Below are 19,971 nucleotides of genomic sequence, written 5' to 3' on the forward strand. Positions count from 1 at the left end.
TCCAATTTCCCTGTAATGAAGGAAGTGCAATTTTAAAAATTATACTGTATCTCTAGTTAATTAAGTTGCAAATATTTTTAATATTATAATATTCAATGTTAGATTGAGAATAGAGATTTATACCCAATGCTACTTGAGTATAAATCTATGAAATCTTTCTGGAGGAAAAAATAGCAAGATATACCAAAAGTCCTAACAGTATAAACCCTTTGGTCTACCAGTCACACTTCTAGAAATTTATCCCAAGCAAATAATACCACAAGCTCATACAGACATATAAAAGATGTTTACTGTAGCATCTTTACAAATAAGGAAAAAACTTGAAACCTAATGTACAAAATTTCAAGATAAGCTATAGTATAGTCACACAATGAAACAGTATGCAAGCACTAAAATTATGACACAGCTCCATATTTAATGACATGGCAGTATGCTTAAACTATAATGCTGCTGCTGCTGCTGCTGCTGCTGCTGCTAAGTCGCTTCAGTCATGTCCGACTCTGTGCGACCCCATAGACTATAATGCTAAGTGAAAATAAACAGGTTACATAGCAGTGTGTAAAGTAAGACAGGGCTTCCCAGGTGGCTCAGTGGCAAAGAAACCACCTGCCAATGCAGCAGATGTGGGTTCCATCCCTGAGTGGGGAAGATCCCCTCAAGAAGGAAATGGCAACGCATTCCTGTATTCTTGCCTGGGAAATCCCATGGACAGAGGAGCCTGGAAGGCTACAGTCCATGGGGTCAAAAAAAAGTCAAACAGGACTTAGTGACTAAACAACAATAAAATATGACACCTTTTAAAAAGCATAAACTGTTACGCATGTATTTGGTTGGGAAAAGTATATAAACCAAAACATCAACAGTAATTTTTCCTGGATTGCGGGGGTTGGGAAAATGTTAACTTCTCTATCAAGCATTCTATTTTTTTATGATCATTATGTATTCTTTGTAAAATCAAAACTATGACATGAAAAAAAAGAAATTAAAGTGGAAAATGTAGCAAAAAACCGATCCTTTAATAAACTCTAGTTCTTTACAGTTACCAAAGAAATAACTTTCTTCCTTTGATAAGTCTTTAGGTGTTACATGTCATGTTTAGTTTTATCTAAAAGACAGCAACAACACTTAACATTAACAACATTTGTTGACAGCTTATTCTAGGCTTTGTGCTAAGAACATTTCTACCATTAGCTCATTTTATCCTCCAGCTCCAGAAAATAAATATTGTTAATGTTGTTTTATAACTCAGTAAACTGAGGCATGGAGATTGACTTGCTCAAGTTTATGGAGCTAATTAGTAACAGGGCTGGGTTTTAAAGAAAGTTCATGTGAATTCAGAGCCCTCTCTCATAAACACCATGCTATACTTGCTTTGAAGTCAGATTACCACTTTTTTTAAGGGCTGTACATTAGAAGTAAGACAAGTTAATTGACCCTGGGAAAGAAAATTGGCTGGGAAGAGAAAATAAACAGAAGCAAGTAGCTCTCTCACTTCTTGAATTCTATTCTAAGTATGCTGGTATATTTATTATGCAGCTCAAAATAAAATTTAAATTTTAAACTAATTTAAAAGTGCTATATAATGTTTTTGTTTTCTCCAAATCAACCTGAATTTTGGCACTGGTATATCCTCAAACTACATTACAACTATAGCTGCCAATGCCTCGACATACCTTAGAATATCACTGTACAAGGAAGAAATCTCTTGGGTAGCTGCTGGGAAGACTGGCTGTTAAGAGGTGTTGATCAACATGGTAAGTCCTTAACATTTTCCAGTTTATCCTTAAAATTTTCCAGTTTATCAATAAAATTGGAATTAACAAAAAAGAATAGACTGGATTATCCCAGGGGCCCTTCAATTCTTACAGTCTGTGACTTTTAACTTCTCTGAACTAAAGACATAAACACAGAAGAATATAGTAACTTTGAACAGTTAATATTACTCCAGGAATCCTTTTGGAATTTCATTAAAGTCATATCTTAAAACTGTATTATAATTTATGCAAATTTCCAAGAAATAAGTCCTTAATCTCTTAACATACATGAACTATGTCAGCCAACAATCCATTTAGCTTTGGGTATTTTTTTCTTGCACTTTTGGGATGTTGAACTTGAGGAAGGACCACCCCAGCAAAAATGGGACTCTTGGAAAAGATATTCTGCAAGTGAGGTGTCAAATTGCCTGAAAAGAGAAAAAAATACATACATAAGAAAACAGGGATATTATTCTACAATCAAAATAATCAAATTGTTATGTTGTCTGCATCAAATTACTGAAAGAAAGAATAACAATTAAGTTCTCTCAATTTTAAAAAATTGAACAAGAAACTATCTTCTGAATACAGCATAAAAAAGTGAGTTCCCCAGTAATCTGCTGATAGCACATAGGCAGTAGAGAATAAAAAACCACAGGTGCATTTTCTTTTTTCAAAATACAAGACATGATATATAATGCTATTAGAAAAGGCACATTCAAACTTTTATGTATTTCCATAAGGGTATCAAAATGGTTTATCTAGCAAGTGGTCATCGGCAAAGTCTTATTCAAAACAGCTAAAATACTAAAATTATATAGAAATAGAAACATTGTAAAGAAAAAACAAGGCTATAGATTAGTAGCAGAATGTAGAGAACTATGAATAGGAGTGGAAAGAGCTAAGTTCTACCACTAGTTTTGCTCTTAACTAGTTCTGTGACCTTGGGCAAATCTTCCCTTTCTATATCTTCGTTTTCTCATTTGTAAAATGACAAAACTGATCCCATCATCTCTAAAGTTCTCTCACCATTAATCTCATAACCAGAATTTTAAATATGACAGAAAAAAGTATGATGCTTTAAGGGTCTGAACTGTATCTTTAACCAATATTTATCCAGAGTCACAGTTTTTAGAGTTGTTCAAAGTACCTTCCTCATGATCCTGTAATTATATGTTTATGTATAGCTTTCTCATCACAAAATAGGTTGCTCAAGCTCCTCAATCAAAAATGTATCTTTGAAACTCCATGAGCAACACTAACCATGAAAATGTTTGGGTAGTCAAAGCAGATCACCAAATAATTCAGCTATCATCAAACATATTTTTGAATAAGGTATTTAGCTATCTGCTTATCTACTGTGGTTAATAAAAGTTTTCTTAGTAAATAACTGGTTTTCTATTTCCAAGCACTTTAAAAGAGCACCAAAATCAATTCTATTATTTAAAAGTCCTCTTTGAAAGAGGCAAATATTTGTAGAAGCCAAAATTTTATAAAAACTTTCAGACAAACTGAAGTAGGTTCCTATTTTACTATTTTTCTTAGTATCAACCATCAACATGGTACAGCTATTTGCATCCAGGACAGGGAGGCCTGGCGTGCTGCGATTCATGGGGTCGCAAACAGTCGGACACAACTGAGCGACTGAACTGAACTGAACTGAAAAAAATATATTCTTTTCAAAAACAGAATTTTTCTACCTTTTTTTTTTATTAGCCCAAAGCATCCATCTACTTTCATCTATCAAAACAATATGCTTCTTTATTCTTATAAAGATAAGACTAAATTTGAAAATCAAGCAGAATTTATCTGAAAACACTTATTTAGGCATTTAACAGTACATTTCAGTAATACCTACCTACTTTTAAAACAATTTTATGAAGTAAATCCAAATCAGAGCTGCTAGGAAGATAGGGATTTCCAGTGGCCATCTCAATGATCATACAGCCCAAAGCCCAGATATCCACAGGTCTGAAACAGATGAGAATAAATCACTCTTTCATGGAGAAATATATAAAACATCTTTTCTTAAAAACCCTTTTTTTTTTGGCTATGCTGTGCGACTTGCACGATCTTAGTTACCCAACCAGTGATTGAACCTATGTCCATGACCTTATCTTACACCACTTATAAAAACTGACTCAAAATGGATGGAAGACTTAAATCTAAGAACTAGAACTATAAACCTCTTAAAACAGAGGTGTTTCACAGTCTTGGATTTGGCAAAACCAAAACCATAAAAACAGACAGAATGAACTTCATTGAAATTAAAAACTCTGTTTTTCTAATGATACACACCATCAAGAAAATCAAGAGGCAACTAAATAAGAGAAAATATCTGCAAATAAGTATCTGATAAGGAATTTATATCCAGATATACAAAGAATTCTTACAGTTTAATAATAAAAAGCCAGTCTAATTTTAAAAAGGGCTAAGGATCTGAATAGAAATTTCTCCAAGGAAGATATATAAATGGTCAATAAGCACATAAAAAGATCAACAATGAAGTCCAAAAATCATTAGTTATCAAAGAAATGGAAATCAAACCCATAAGGAGATACCACTTTACACTGATAAGGATAACTAGAATCCAAAAGTCAGATAATCAGTGCTGGTGAGGATACGGAGGAATTTGTAACCCTCACACTCTTGATGGTGTCTTTACATTCTTCAGGATTCATTATTTGTTTATTAGATTGTTGTTTCCTATACTATTTTTACTGATTCACAATAGACTGAGGCCTTTCTACTTTTTGAAATATCTAGTACAATTTAAAAATTAGTATTTGTCAGTGTTTGCAAAGACTTTGCCATACTCAGGAACTAGGAAACTTGTGATAACACTGGCAGAATAGATTTTAAAATCTGCAGAATCTAGAGTCTACAGAGAAGCAAGGAGGCCACTCTGTAAAGAAAGGGTGGGGCATAGCTTAAGGCAAGCACGGATGGCAGCCTGAGAGGTTTCTGCATAAGTTTCCTGGGGCTGGGGCCACTCAGCTCCAGGGGGCAAGTGTGGCAACATCAATAGCAGCAGGATAGATATCTAGGGTCTCTCTGCTCTATTTGGGGGTGTCCCTTTTCTATCCCAAGCCTAGATGCAGAAGGCAGAGTTTGTCAGTAGTTCAGGTAACAGATACACCGAGGGAAAAAAGAGATGGCTAGGAAAGGCCAGGCAGGATCCCCAACTATACATACTTTCCATAAGAGGTATCTTTTAATACTAATTCTGGAGCTCTATACCAGCGTGTGGCCACATAGTCCGTATAAACATCTCCAGGAGCTGCTAGCATTCGTGCAAAGCCAAAATCACAGAGTTTAGTAATTCCTGATTGGGATACTAAAATATTCTCAGGTTTTATATCTCGATGAATGATCTAAAAAACAAACAGAAGATGTAATACATTAAAATGAGGTTTCATTATCTAGAAAATTTCTCAACAATTAAGAGAAAATCTAGCTAATTAAGATAGTAAAGTTATTTTCTTACCACATGCAAAGGATTAGCTACACAGTGCAAAAATATGTAACTATAAATAGTTGTGTGTGTGTGCTCAGTTGTGTCTGACTCTTTGTGCCCCACTGACTGTAGCCCACTAAGCTCCTCTGTGCATGGTATTTTCCAGGCAAGAATACTGTAGTGGGTTGTTATTTTCTACTCCAGGGGATCGTCCCAACCCCTTGAAAAGATAATAATGAAGGTAATACTGAAAAGATAAATAGCATTCCTAAAAGAAAAAGTAATAGAAGAGAACTTAATGGAAAAAGTTTAACTTTCCATTAACCCCGTGTCACACTTCAGGTACTGCCCTTTGTCTCATTTCCTTCATAGCTAAACTTCTTGAAAACATTATTTTTACTTATTCACTTTCTGATCACTCATTCACTGCTCAAGTGGAAGGTGAGCAATCTGTCTTCTGCTCCCCCATTCAAACTGCCCTAGCAACTCTATTCAATGCTCTGTGGAGCCCTAAATGGGAAGGAAATTTAAAAAGTGGGAATATATATATATATATATATATATATATATGATTCACTTTGCTGTGCAGCAGAAACTAACACAATTTAAAACAACTATTTGCTTAGTGCCTTAGTTGTGTCCGACTCTCTGTGACCCCATGGACTGTAGGACACCAGGCTCCTCTGTCCAGGAAACTTTTCAGGCAAGAATATGGAAGTGGGGAGCCATTTTCTACTCCACAGGATCTTTCTGACCCAGGGGTCAAACCCACATCTCTTACATCTCCTGCATTGGCAGGTGGATTTTTTTACCAACTATGCCACCTGGGAAGCTCGCAAAACAGCTATATTCCAATAAAAATTAATTTTAAAAAGTGTCCAGGCCAAAGTCATCAACTACTTCATTGTTGCTACATCCAACAGACACCCCTCGATACATATCTTGCCAGATGGGAAATGAAAATTGCTCAGTCGCGTCCTACTCTTTGCGACCCTCATGGACTATATATAGTCCATGGAATTCTCTGGGCCAGAATACTGGAGTTGGTAGCTGCCGTTCTCTTCCCCAGGGGATCTTCGTAACCCAGGGATCGAACACAGGTTTCCTGCATTGCAGGCGATTCTTTACCAGCTGAGCCACCAGGGAAGACCTTGTTAGATATCTTAGTGTAAAAATATAGCCAACCACTCCTGCATTCCCGACTTCTGGGACCAGTTTCCTCCAATGGCAGTTTCTTTTTCTCTGTCTGTAAATCTAGGGTTGTGGTCTTAGGCTTCCCTTCTCATGCATCTTCTTTCTTGCACAGTCTCATCTACTTTTTTTTTTTTTTTTTTGGCACTTTCTTGGTTATGCGAATACCATATTCTTTCGGGCTTCTTCCCACCTATTGGCTGTTTCATCTCAATCTCACCTACTCTTACAGGCCTTAGTAACTATCTATATACTAATGATTTCCATATTTCTATCTCTAACCAAGATATTTCTCTGGGTTTCCATAAGAAGTGGAAGCCTGCAAGAAGTCCCATAAGGCTGACCCACTCACTACCACAAACTCAGATAATTAAAAACTAAATGGATTATCTTCTCCGCCAAACCCATTTGTTCTTAAGAGTCCTTTAGCTCAGTGAATGGAACCAACATTGACCTCAAGGCTCAAGCCAGAAATCAAGACACATTTCTCCCTCAGGTCCCATATTCTCTCCATCCACTTCTCTCCCTAGTTCAAGTTCCCTCAGCTCTCTTATCAAAATTATTACTTACTAAATGGTTTCCCTGAATTCCCTCTGATCCCCTCCCATTCATTGCCCACAACAAAACCTGAGTATTATTTTAAAATCATGTGTGTGATTATGGCACTCCTTCAAGGATTCCCCATGCCATAGGACAAATTTGAAGCTACATAAAATGGCTGGTAAGGACTTACAGGATTTGGCCTCTGCTCACATTCTCAGCCGTTCTTCCCTAGCCTATTAGAATATTAGTTTCCCAATTTTCCAGCTTTGTGTCATCACTGTTTGCGTTTGCTAATGCTGTTCCAACTGCCTAGAACACTGCCTCGCCAACTATTTCCTTATGTCTCAGCTGAGATGTCTGCAATAAAGAGGTTCCTTTTATATATTATTCTACATTTCCTCCTTCACAGTTATTTGTCATGCTTTATTATTATTTGCCTATTTACTTGTCATTCCCATTGGACAGTAAGTTCCATGAGGGTAAGATGTGTATCTGTTTTGTTCAGGCTATATCCCCCATGCCCAGTACAGTGCCTGAAACAAAGAAGGCATTTAAAAACTTTATCAAATGTATTAAGCATACTCTCATCACCAGCAAAGTATCACAGCACAAGTGAAAATATCTTGGTGACAGAATTCTGGGATCTTTCCTTTTTTATATAACTTATTGCTATAAGCTTTGGGGATTAGCTTTTGTTCTGCCTCAAGTCTTCCTCCTAATTGGCCAAATAATTATCTTAGGGTAATGAATCACCTTAAAGGCACCATCTGTAAAACTTCGTTAGTCCCTTTTTACTTTCACAACTTTTACTGAGCGACTACTACATGCCAGGTACTATACCAAGATCTGAGAATATAACATGAGCAAAAATAGACATGGAAAAGCGCTTTAAAATATCACTTTACATATTCTGCCTACTACACAGCCATGACCCTCCTCCTCAGTGCTCTAAACATGCATAAAGATACACTCAGTTGACACCCTAGTATGTTCACTCTTTTTAACAGTTAACACCCTGACTACATGCAGAATTTTGTTATCTTTGAGAATCAAGCACTCTCTGAATTCCAACTTCTAAAATTCAGTTTTAGCAACATTCTCTTTGGTCTTCCACAACCACACTGAGACCTCTATAAACATAGTATTTCTATGTGTTTAGATTGTCTCTAATTTTTCTCATCAATGTTTAATAGTTTTCAGTGTACAGGTCTTATTTTCTCTAAGTATTTTATATTTTTGATGTCATTACAGTGGTATTTTTAATTCAGTTTCTGAGTTTGCTAATACGCAGAAATACAAATAATTTTGGTATATTGATCTTCTATCCTACAATCTTCATAAACTTACAGCTTAGTTCTTTTAACTTTACTGTAGATTCCATAATTTTCTACAGAAATGATCATGTCATTTGTGAATAAAGACAGTTTTATTGCTCAAAACAAACAAACAAACAAACAGAGAGATACCGCTTCACATCCACTAGAATAGTGATAATCGAAAGACAATAACAATACGGGGAGGACACAGAAAAACTGATACATTGTTGATGGGCATATAAAATGGTATAGCCACTTTGGAAAAAACAGTTTTGCAGTTTCCTCAAAAAGTTAAAACATAACCTCACCATATGATCCACTGGTATTCTTGAGTTATCCTATTTCTATTCCCCACTCCCCAGTTCCTTGTAGATTTGTAGACCAACAGCCCCCGAATCATGGTGAAAACTAGCAGCCTAGTAGCCACCAGAGGAAGCTGTATCTCCTAGCTATAGGGTTGGATCTCCTCCAAAGCCCCATTCCCAGGTAACTCTCATTATCTAACATGTCTGTCAGATTACTGGAAAATGCCACCAGAAGTCTTGCCTTCACTGACCTAACTCAGAGCTTGCCCAGCAAAGGGCCTTTGTCAGAAACAATTAGCATCTACTAAATAATATTACTGGAGAAGGCAATGGCAACCCACTCCAGTGTTCTTGCCTGGAGAATCCCAGGGACAGAGGAGCCTGGTAGGCTGCCGTCTATGGGGTCGCACAGAGACAGACACGACTGAAACGACTTAGCAGCAGCAGTAGCAAATAACATTATAGCCACCTGAGGGAGCTATAACAGGACAAACAACAAGCTGACCAAAATACTTAATTAAAAAGAGAGGCTGGGAGTGAGATGTCCATAAAGGATTTGGAAAGTTCCAACATATTACTTAGAATCATGAAGGGTACATGCCCAGCTGTGCACACACTAGGAAAGACCTGAGATTGTCCCTAAGCTCTCAGTCAGTTCAGTTCAGTTCAGTCGCTCAGTCGTGTCCGACTCTTTGCGACCCCATGAATCGTAGCATGCCAGGCCTCCCTGTCCATCACCAACTCCCGGAGTTCACTCAGACTCGCGTCCATCGAGTCAGTGATGCCATCCAGCCATCTCATCCTTGGTCATCCGCTTCTTCTCCTGCCCCCAATCCCTCCCAGCATCATGAGTCAACTCTTCGCATGAGGTGTCCAAAGTACTGGAGCTTCAGCTTTAGCATCATTCCTTCCAAAGAAATCCCAGGGTTGATCTCCTTCAGAATGGACTGGTTGGATCTCCTTGCAGTCCAAGGGACTCTCAAGAGTCTTCTCCAACACCACAGTTCAAAGTCTGGTGGAATTTAGGTTCTACACAAGCAAGAAGGGCTAAGTTGTAAACTCTCTGCCTAAACACTGAAGATATGCCCCAACACAGAGCGAGAAGGAGCCCTCAGTAAATACCCAGTAAATATGGCTAAGAGATTTATTAGTTTCACGAGTTTAAGGAATTCTCTGTTCAAACATTAGCTGACCAGTAAACTAACTGAGCAGATTTCAGTGGTCACATATGGCAAACAATACAGACTTCACAAATTAGTTCAGGAAAATAACTAACAGTTACAACTGCAAACCTTGAGACTGGGAAATTCTGATCTCCAGATTGCCACAATATATTATTTTACATGTCCAGTTCTCAACAAAAAAATTACAAAATTTCCAAGAAAATTCCCCCAAAAAGGTGTGCAAAGGAAGATATATGACCATGCATAAGGGGAAAAAGCAGTCAATAAGAAGCTTTGCCTGAAGAAGCCCAGATATAACCTGCAAGAAAAAGACTATTCAGTTCATTTCAGTTCAGTCACTCAGTCGTGTCCCGCCCTTTGTGACTCCATGAACTGCAGCACGCCAGGCCTCCCTGTCCATCACCAACTCCCGGAGTCAACCCAAACTCGTGTCCATCGAGTCGGTGATGCCATCCAACCATCTCATCCTCTGTCATCCCCTTCTGCCCTCAGTCTTTCCCAGCATCAGGGTCTTTTCAAATGAGTCAGCTCTTCACATGAGGTGGCCAAAGTATTGGAGTTTCAGCTTCATCATCAGTCCTACCAATGAACACCCAGGACTGATTTCCTTTAGGATGGACTGGTTGGATCTCCTTGCAGTCCAAGGGACTCTCAAGAGTCTTCTCCAACACCACAGTTCAAAAGCATCAATTCTTCTGTGCTCAGCTTTTTTTATAGTCCAACTCTCACATCCATACATGACTACTGGAAAAACCATAGCCTTGACTAGATGGACATTTGTTGGCAAAATAATGTCTCTGCTTTTTAATATGCTGTCTAGGTTGGTCATAACTTTCCTTCCAAGGAGTAAGCATCTTTTCATTTCATGGCTGCAATCACCATCTGCACTGATTTTGGAGCCCCCCAAAATAAAGTCAGCCACTGTGTCCACTGTTTCCCCATCTACTTGCCATGAAGTGATGGGACCAGATGCCATGATCTTCATTTTCTGAATGTTGAGCTTTAAGCCAACTTTTTCACTCTCCTCTTTCACTTTCATCAAGAAGCTCTTTAGTTCTTCACTTTCTGCCATAAGGGTGGTGTCATCTGCATATCTGAAGTTATTAATATTTCTCCCAGCAATCTTGATTCCAGCTTGTGCTTCTTCCAGTCCAGCGTTTCTCATGATGTACTCTGCATATAAGATAAATAAGCAGGATGACAATATACAGCCTTGATGTACTCCTTTTCCTCTTTGGAACCAGTCTCTTGTTCCATTGTCCAGGTCTAACTGTTGCTTCCTGACCTGCATACAGGTTTCTCAAGAGGCAGATCAGGTGGTCTGGTATTCCCACCTCATTCAGAATTTTCCACAGTTTATTGTGATCCACACAGTCAAAGGCTTTGGCATAGTCAATAAAGCAGAAATAGATGTTTTTTTGGAACTCTCTTGCTTTTTCAATGATCCAGTGGATGCTGGCAACTTGATCTCTGGTTCCTCTGCCTTTTCTAAAATCAGCTTGAACATCTGGAAGTTCACGGTTCATGTTGCTGAAGTCTGGCTTGGAGAATTTTGAGCATTACTTTACTAGCGTGTGAGATGAGTACAACTATGTGGTAGTTTGAGCATTCTTTGGCATTTCCTTTCTTTGGAATTGGAATGAAAACTGACCTTTTCCAGTCCTGTGGCCACTGCTGAGTTTTCCAAATTTGTTGACATATTGAGTGCAGTGCTTTCACAGCATCATCTTTCAGGATTTGAAATAGCTCAACTGGGATTCCATCACCTCCACTAGCTTTGTTTGTAGTGATGCTTCCTAAGGCCCACTTGACTTCACATTCCAGGATGTCTGGCTCTAGGTGAGTGATCACACCATCGTGATTATCTGGGTCATGATCTTTTTTGTACAGTTCTTCTGTGTATTCTTGCCACCTCTTCTTAATATCTTCTGCTTCTGTCAGATCCATACCATTTCTGTCCTTTATTGAGCCCACCTTTGCATGAAATGTCCCCTTGGTATCTCTAATTTTCTTGAAGAGATCTCTAGTCTTTCCCATTTTATTGTTTTCCTCTATTTCTTTGCACTGATTGCTGAGGAAGGCTTTCTTATCTCTCCTTGCTATTGTTCGGAACTCTGCATTCAAATGGGTATATCTTTCCTTTTCTCCTTTGCTTTTCACTTCTCTCCTTTTCACAGCTATTTGTAAGGCCTCCTCAGACAGCCATTTTGCTTTTCTGCATTTCTTTTTCTTGGACATGGTCTTGATCCCTGTCTCCTGTACAATTTCACGAACCTCTGTTCATGTCCCTAGTTCATCAGACACTCTATCAGATCTAGTCCCTTGAATCTATTTGTTACTTCCACTGTATAATCATAAGGGATTTAACTTAGGTCATACCTGAATGGTCTAGTGGTTTTCCCTACTTTCTTCCATTTAAGTCTGAATTTGGCAATAAGGAGTTCATGATCTGAGCCACAGTCAGCTCCTGGTCTTGTTTTTGCTGACTGTATAGAGCTTCTCCACCTTTGGCTGCAAAGAATATAATCTGATTTCGGTGTTGGCCATCTGGTGATGTCCATGTGTAGAGTCTTCTCTTGTGTTGTTTAAATATGTTCAAGGTAAAAGGAAACCATATCTAAAGAACTAAAGAAAAGTATCAACAGAATGTCTCACCAAATAAAGGATATCAGTAAAGAGAAAGAAATGATTTAAAAAAAAAAAAAAACAAAGCAGAGGGGGGAAAAAAACAGTATTAAGAAAGCAAAAAGGCAACCCAAAAGAGAAAATAATAGCAAACCATGTATCTGATAAGGATCTACTATCCAAAATATAGAAAATACAACTTGACAATAGAAAGACAAATAACCCAATTTAAAAATGGGCAGACAACTTGAATAGACATTTTTTCAAAAATAAACAAATATAAACTTATTTTGCTTTAATTATGACATCAAAAGCAAAAGCAATCAAAGAAAGATGTTCAGTCATGTGCAACTCTGTGACTCCATGGACTATAGCCCACCGGGCTCCTCTGTCCATGGGATTTCCCAGGCAAGCATACTGGAGTGGGTTGCCATTTCCTTCTCCAGGAGACCTTTCCGACAACCCAGGGACTGAGCCCAGGTCGCTTGCGTCTCCTGCATTGGCAGACGAATTCTTTACCACTAGTGCCATCTGGGAAGCCCAGACAAATTGGACTCCATCGTATCTGAAGACAAAAATACCTCTTCTGAATTTTTCATTTAAGTGGAATTTATACTTGCATGTTTTTTGCATTTGATTTTTTTCAACATGTTTTCAAGTTTCACTCATTCTGTAGGATGCATCAGCAATCAATTCCTTTTTGAGGCTGAATAAATCCCATTATATGGGTATACTTAATTTTGTTTATCATTCATCAGCTAATATACATTTGTTTCTACTTTTCAGCTATTTTAAATAATGCTTATACGACATTCCTGGGCAGGTTTTTATGTGAACATATGCTATCGATTCTCTTGGATAGATACCTAGGAGTAAAATTGCTGGGTCATATGCTAATTCTATGTTTAACTTTTTGAGGAACTGCCAAGCTGTTTTCCATAGCAGCTGCACCATTTTACATTACCACCAGTAGTGTATAAAGGTTCCAGTTTCTCAATTTCCTTGCCAACATTTGTTTCGTCAATTTTTTAAATTACAGCCAGCCTAGTAAGTGTGAAATGGCATCTCACCGCGATTTTTGATATGCATTACCATAATGACTCAAGATATTGAGCATCATTTCATGTGCTATTAGCCATTTGTATATCTTCTTTGGAGAAATGTCTGCTAAGTCCTTTGCCCATTTTTAAATTGGGTTGTCTTTTTATGTTGAATTGTGTTTTGTACAATCTAGAAACTAGTTGCTTATCATATTTGATTTTCAAATATTTTCTCCCATCTGTGAACTGTCTTTTTACTTTTTTGATGGTGTCCTTCAATGCACAAAAGTTTTTAATTTTTATGGGCTCCAATTTTGTCTATTTTGATTACTTTTGCTTTTGAGGTCATATCTGAAGAACTATTGCCTAACACATGGCCACACAGATTACCACCTATGTTTTCTTCTGAGTTTTATAGTTCTGGTGCTTACATTTAGGTCATTAATCCATTTAGAGTTAATTTTTATATATGATATGAATTATCATATTTTGGATTCAAACAGTGAGTTTCATTCTCCCTTATTTTGTGGTGAAATGCTCCCAAAATGCATAGAACTCCATATTACAATGATAATAATTCTGTTCTGTTAGCTCTTTGTGCTTTTGAAATTTTTTGATTCATTTTATTAGTTTCAAGATCATTTACATTTTTACTCCATTTTGATTCTATTAAGCCATTTTTGTTTGTTTTAGTGAACTATAGTTGAATCAAAATATTTCATCAATTTCAGATGTACAGCAAAGTGATTCAGTTATATACATATTACTTTTCAGATTATTTTCCATTATAGGTATTATAAGACATTAACTATAATTCCCTGTGCTATAAAGTAAATCCTTGCTGCTTATCTATTTAACATATAGTAGTTTGTATCTGTTAATCCTACTCCCAGTTTAGCCCTCCGATTTCCCCTTTAGTAAGTCTGTTTCCTATGTCTGTGAATCTGCTTCTGTTTTGTATATAGTCATTATTCTTATTTTTTAGATTCCACATTTAAGTGACATATTTGTCTTTCTCTGTCTGATTTAACTTAGTATGATATTCACTAGGTCCATCCATGCTGCTGCAAATGGTGATGTTTCACCTTTTTTCATGGCTTAGTAATATTCATATGTGTATCAATGACATCTCAATTGTCTGTTAAGCCCTTGGGTTATTTCCCTATGTGCCTGATTTTAAACACCTAAGTTCAAAATTCTTACTTTAATTTTACCCCCTCTTTGGTGTCAGACTGGTGTCTCCCATTATTCAAGAAATGTTTTTAATCCACTACAGGCAAGACACTATAGGGACAGAGATAACTATATCTGACTCCCTATCAGCACTGTTTATTAAGCACTTAAAATATACCTGATCCAGTGCTAAACACTACATAGCTATTACCTAATTTGATCTTTACAAAAAAATCTGTGAGATACTATAGCATTACTTTACAGATGAGGAAACTGAGGCTCAGAAAGGTTAGATAATTTTCCTGGGGCCACAGAGTAATAGGACTTCCTTTCATTATGTAACTGTGAGCTACACAAGTTGTGTGGTTATCTATAGATAAGCTACTAGGTTAAAACCTAGCATAGTCTGACTCCAGAGACTGTGTGCTGTTAACTATTATACTGCCTCCCCTTGGATCCATTTGGGCAAGGAAATTACAATCTGAGTCCTAGATGCCATTACAACAAAGCTGCAACAGGAGATGCACTGAGACAGACTATTAGAAATTAAGGTGTCTGAAAAAGCTTAGGCTATCCAGATGTTATGCCTAATATCACTTACTATGTCTAACTTTACAGAAAGTAGAGTTCATGCTGGGAACAAAGTATGTCCATAAAAACCTGCTGAAATAAACAGTAATTAAACAATGTTAAAAGGCAACACTAAAAATCAAAACAGTTGATCTTCTTTCCTTTCTTGATTTAAAAGACAAGGCTCTATACTCCTCAGCCACTTTCTCTCCTTTCTTTCCCTAAAGGCATCCATATTCTCTTGCCATTCCTCTGGCTTAGTTTCCAATTCCTACTTCCAAACCTCCCATCATCTGGGCTGGCTTGACTTTCGATGTCTTAATATATTTCACTAATAAAAGACACCAGAGTTGACTGCTGATTTTTCTATACCTCCTTAGCATCTCAGAGTTGGTCTGCTTTATAGTTACAATTATTGTGTGTTCAATATGTTTTTTGGTTCTGTGACTTGAATTATAAGGTAGTAATTCCCCCAACCTTCTTTCCATTTTCACAATGTTGATATTGTACAGAAAAATAATTTTTACAACTTTCATAAAAACAGAACAATGTTTAAAAGGCCCTTACAATTCACAGTTTTCCTATAGTTTGGGTTACTTTGAAGCACTTACATTATTATTGTGAAGATATTCAATTGCTCGAAGAATCTGGAAGAGGTATTTTCTAAGTCGTTTACTCTCTAATCCGTGACAATAATGTTGTAACTCATCTAAAACTGTGTGGTCAATAAATTCAAACACCAAATGAATTTTCTTTTTCTGTCTAAAAACTTCAATCAGATTGACCAGGTTTTCATGACGAAATTGCTATCAACAAAAGAAATGGATTTTTAATAAGTATCTCATGCACCATAATTTGCACATATAAGACTCATATAATTTTTTTTTTAATTTTAAAATCTTTAATTCTTACATGTGTTCCCAAACCATATAATTTTAAAAAGAGGAAAATTCTCAGTTTCTTTTCCTCCATGCATTGCAACAAAAATTTGCTGATTTGCTTACATTCCTATTTTTTAATGTTTATCTATTTCATAGTTAATATTTATAGAACAAAGGGCGATATATTGCTTTACTTCAAGTTGACATTTGGTTGCTTACTTAAATAATTCAGAGTTAACATGATGAAATATAACTTTGTATTCTGCTAAGAGATATTGTCCTACCCTTTAAATTGGCTGTGATTAAAAGGTCCTTATGATTTCAAATGAGCACGAATTCCAGTGCCACTGAGCATGTAATCTGAATTTACAGAAATTAATTACTGAATTTGGTCCTGAACTCTAAAGAGTAAAATGTAAGTTCCAGGTGGAGATTATAAATTCATCACACTGTAACAAAAAGGTATAAAAATATCTAGAAACTTTTCAGATATGTGAAATACCAATTTATATCCATAGGAAATTTATATAAATATACAATTATCTGTGGGTACATTTTTGCTCATTGTAAGATTCTATTAAGCAATGAAACACGTTTTTACATTGGTAAGCACTCACTGAAGATAATTTCAAAATGTCAATAATGGAATATATCAGCTTAGAAAACTAAAAGAGGTTTAATATTTTATGCTGCTTATTGTTTTTTAACACACTGACTTAATTACAATCAATTCTCAAATATTTAATTTTTTCAAATTACCAAAAATATTTATTCATTTGGTTAAAAATTAAAGGGTATATTTTTGATGTTGGATTCATCAAAAAGATAACTTGTATGAAAAAAAACTGCCTTTATTCCAATGGCATAATATCAATTTTTCTAGTTATCTGTACTAATATACAAACTAAAGTCCTCAAAACATGACTAACAGAAAAACACGCCAAAATATAATGCCAGATTCCTTTCCTATTTTTGCTCCAATTTCCCTGGTTGGTGGGGTACCAGAGTGCTATAGCAACATGCTGGCAGTAGCAAAAAAAAAAAAAAGACTGCCTTTGGATACTACAATATAATCCTTCAACTATGGAAAATTACTCTTTTCTTGCCCAGTTGTGATTTTAAAGGCCAAAGCAGAGAAGGGTGAGTGCAAGTTAATAAGCATTAAGGAACATCCATCCAGGGGTACTGGAGAAGGAAATGGTAACCCACTCCAGTATTCTTGCCATGTATATCTTGTCCACGGGATTCTCTAATCGCATGGACAGAGGAGCCTGGTGGGCTGCCGTCTATGGGGTCGCACAGAGTTGGACACAACTGAATCGACTTAGCAGCAGCAGCAGCAGCAGCATCTAGGGATAAGGGATCAGTGTCTTCCTCAGATAAACTGTGAAACCCCCAGAGTTACTCCACTGTCCTTTTTCAGGTTGTTTATTTTTGTTTTCTTTTATAAACAGAAAACTTTTCTACAGATATTCCCACTAATTAACCTATTTAATGAAATTCTAGCAGATAAAAATTTAGTTCTAATTAAGTCATTATGGCAGTTGTTTTTAGACTAAGAATGTTAACTAATCCAAGAAATGTCTCTTGTGGAATTAGATTTGATTAAACTAAAAATTCTACAAGAAATAAACCAATGGGGAAAAAAGTTAGGGTATCTCAAAATAGCTTGAATAGTTACAATAGTAAATTGTCAAATTCATCTCTGTGTTCTTGCCACATATCAGTTATTTTTACAAAACAATCAAGAAGGGAAAAAAATCTGTTTAAATGCAACAAAGCTGAAAAAAAAGAGCAAAAGATATTGCCTGGGAAAAGGTCTCCTAATTAGATTTCACTTATGGTGCACAAAGTTGCCTTCCAGTATTATTATGTTTTAGGTCATCAGGATAAGGACATGTATCTCTCACAAAATCATAACATCTCTACTGACTTTAAGTTCCCTTTTCATTGTCTAGAAATAGAGCAGTTCCAAATATCCACAGATGCCTAATATATTTCTTCTATTTAGAAAGCAAATTGATCCATCATATCTAATACAGACTTACAAAGGAAGAAGAGAATATTACTTTTGTATCAGATAAAAATGAACGAGTAGCTGTTTTTTTCATCACATACAAAACATCTAGACTATGAACCTTACAGCATCTAAATTCCAATAAACAAAATACATATGTATATATAGATATTTTTAAAATCACTCATTTTGTACCCAATCCCTAGGAATGTTAATGCTCCTTTCTTTACACTTCTTTAAGTCTTTCCCTTGGGTGGACCTATCATACCTACATGAAATTCTACCTTGTTCCCTGATCACTCCTCATATTGTTCCCCGTGTCTAAAAGCCTACTGGTCATCTTCACTGATTTCCTGTCACCTAGAATTCAACATTTCTAAAACTGAACTAGTTCCCAAACCATGTCTCTTTTGAGTCTCTGATATTTCCATCAATGGTAGCAATCACAGAACTGCAAAGATACCTTTGATTCCTCCTCTTTGTTGCCTTCTACACTTTCATGTCTTCTTTAGTAATATATTACTACTTTTCATTCAAATTGCTGCATTCTAGCATGGTCCCTCACATTTAACAGGATTCTTGAATTAAGGCCACAACACATCTCCCTATTTTTACTTTCTCAGCCCTCCAATCTATTCTAACAAATAATGCTAGATTAATATTAACCATTTCTTTACTCTGAATTAAAAATCTCTCAGAAAAATCAAGTTTTGATTTCTCAGCCTAAAAGACTTTAAAACCTACCTCCAATTTGCTTCTCTAATCTCACTGCTTTCCACTTCTGTATAAGAAACTCTACAGGCAAATGTTCTTTGTCCACTCTACTCTGCTCTTTGTCCTTTGTCTTGCTTTAGGCTCTATGAGCTTAAGCTGTTCCCCTAACCTGGGAAACAATAGTCTCTCCCTCTTTCTTAAGTCCTACATACCCTTTAAAGCCCAGTTCAAGTTCCATCTTCTCCAAGAAATCTTCCCTATCCAGCAGGACTTTGTGTTAATCACTGGCTTTTATTGTAAGTCACTTAAAATTCACTGTTATTTTTATATGCCCTCTTGTCTTTCTGATTAAATAATAAAAGTTCTGAAGAGCAGGTACTGTCTCTTACCTCATTATAGTCACAATATCTGGCACAAACACAGACATTTTTATTAAGTGTTATAAAACTAAATAATTGAACAATTATTTCACATTTGTTAGTTTTTGTTACATTATACACAAGCACATTTTATCTAGTATCACACTGTAAAATTACAAAATATACACAATAAGGTAAGCTATCATACTTGTTTTTCTATTCCAAATACCTATGTTAACTGAAATATTTGTTATATAAGTTTTTATTTCATAACAATCTCTTTTTTGACTTACAGAGAGCAATTAAGGTAAAAGAAGCAAACCTTTAGAAACTTTATTTCCCTCATTGCAATTTTGTTGACAGACTTTTCTGATTTTTCATAAAATATCTTAATGGCCACTATCTGCCCAGTATCCTTATGTTTACACTTCATGACTGTTCCGTAACTTCCCTCTCCCACTTTTCCAAGGGTTTCATACATCTCCATTTTGAAGCCCGGTTTTTTCTTTATGGAAAAAAAGGGTGTGTGGGGGGGGGAGAAGATTAAACATTCATACCTTTATTTATTCAAGGTGGATAATGCAATATCACAATAAACTAATACTTTAAATTACGGAAAACGGAAAACTAGGAATCTTTTCCACGAGTCCTGTTTGTCTCTGGGAACTCTGCCAGTTCGCCAGCAAGGTGTCCTTATGTGACTTCGGCCACCACCAGAACTTGGGGGAACTTCCTACTGTCTCCATCATTTCCACCAAGATTTAAGATGCTCTCACTACATGTCACCTATTCATCATGGGTAGGGTCCCCACACGTCTCGTCAAGCCCCATCAAATATATGT

General features: G+C 36.4%; 1 protein-coding gene across 1 annotated transcript in view; it reads right to left on the bottom strand.

Moving 5' to 3' along the window:
* Nucleotides 1-19,616, bottom strand: part of CDKL3 (cyclin dependent kinase like 3) — a 31,349-nt gene extending 11,733 nt beyond the window's left edge. The window contains exons 1-5 of the mRNA XM_052643839.1: nt 19,452-19,616; nt 15,770-15,964; nt 4,950-5,128; nt 3,613-3,725; nt 2,043-2,182 (exon numbers count right to left, since the gene is read on the bottom strand). Of these exons, the coding sequence (XP_052499799.1) occupies nt 2,043-2,182; nt 3,613-3,725; nt 4,950-5,128; nt 15,770-15,964; nt 19,452-19,616 (792 nt within the window). The remainder of the gene's footprint in view (nt 1-2,042; nt 2,183-3,612; nt 3,726-4,949; nt 5,129-15,769; nt 15,965-19,451) is intronic.
* Between the last annotated feature and the right edge of the window lie 355 nt (nt 19,617-19,971).

This window comes from Budorcas taxicolor, chromosome 7, assembly GCF_023091745.1.
Source record: "Budorcas taxicolor isolate Tak-1 chromosome 7, Takin1.1, whole genome shotgun sequence".
Taxonomy (NCBI): domain Eukaryota; kingdom Metazoa; phylum Chordata; class Mammalia; order Artiodactyla; family Bovidae; genus Budorcas; species Budorcas taxicolor.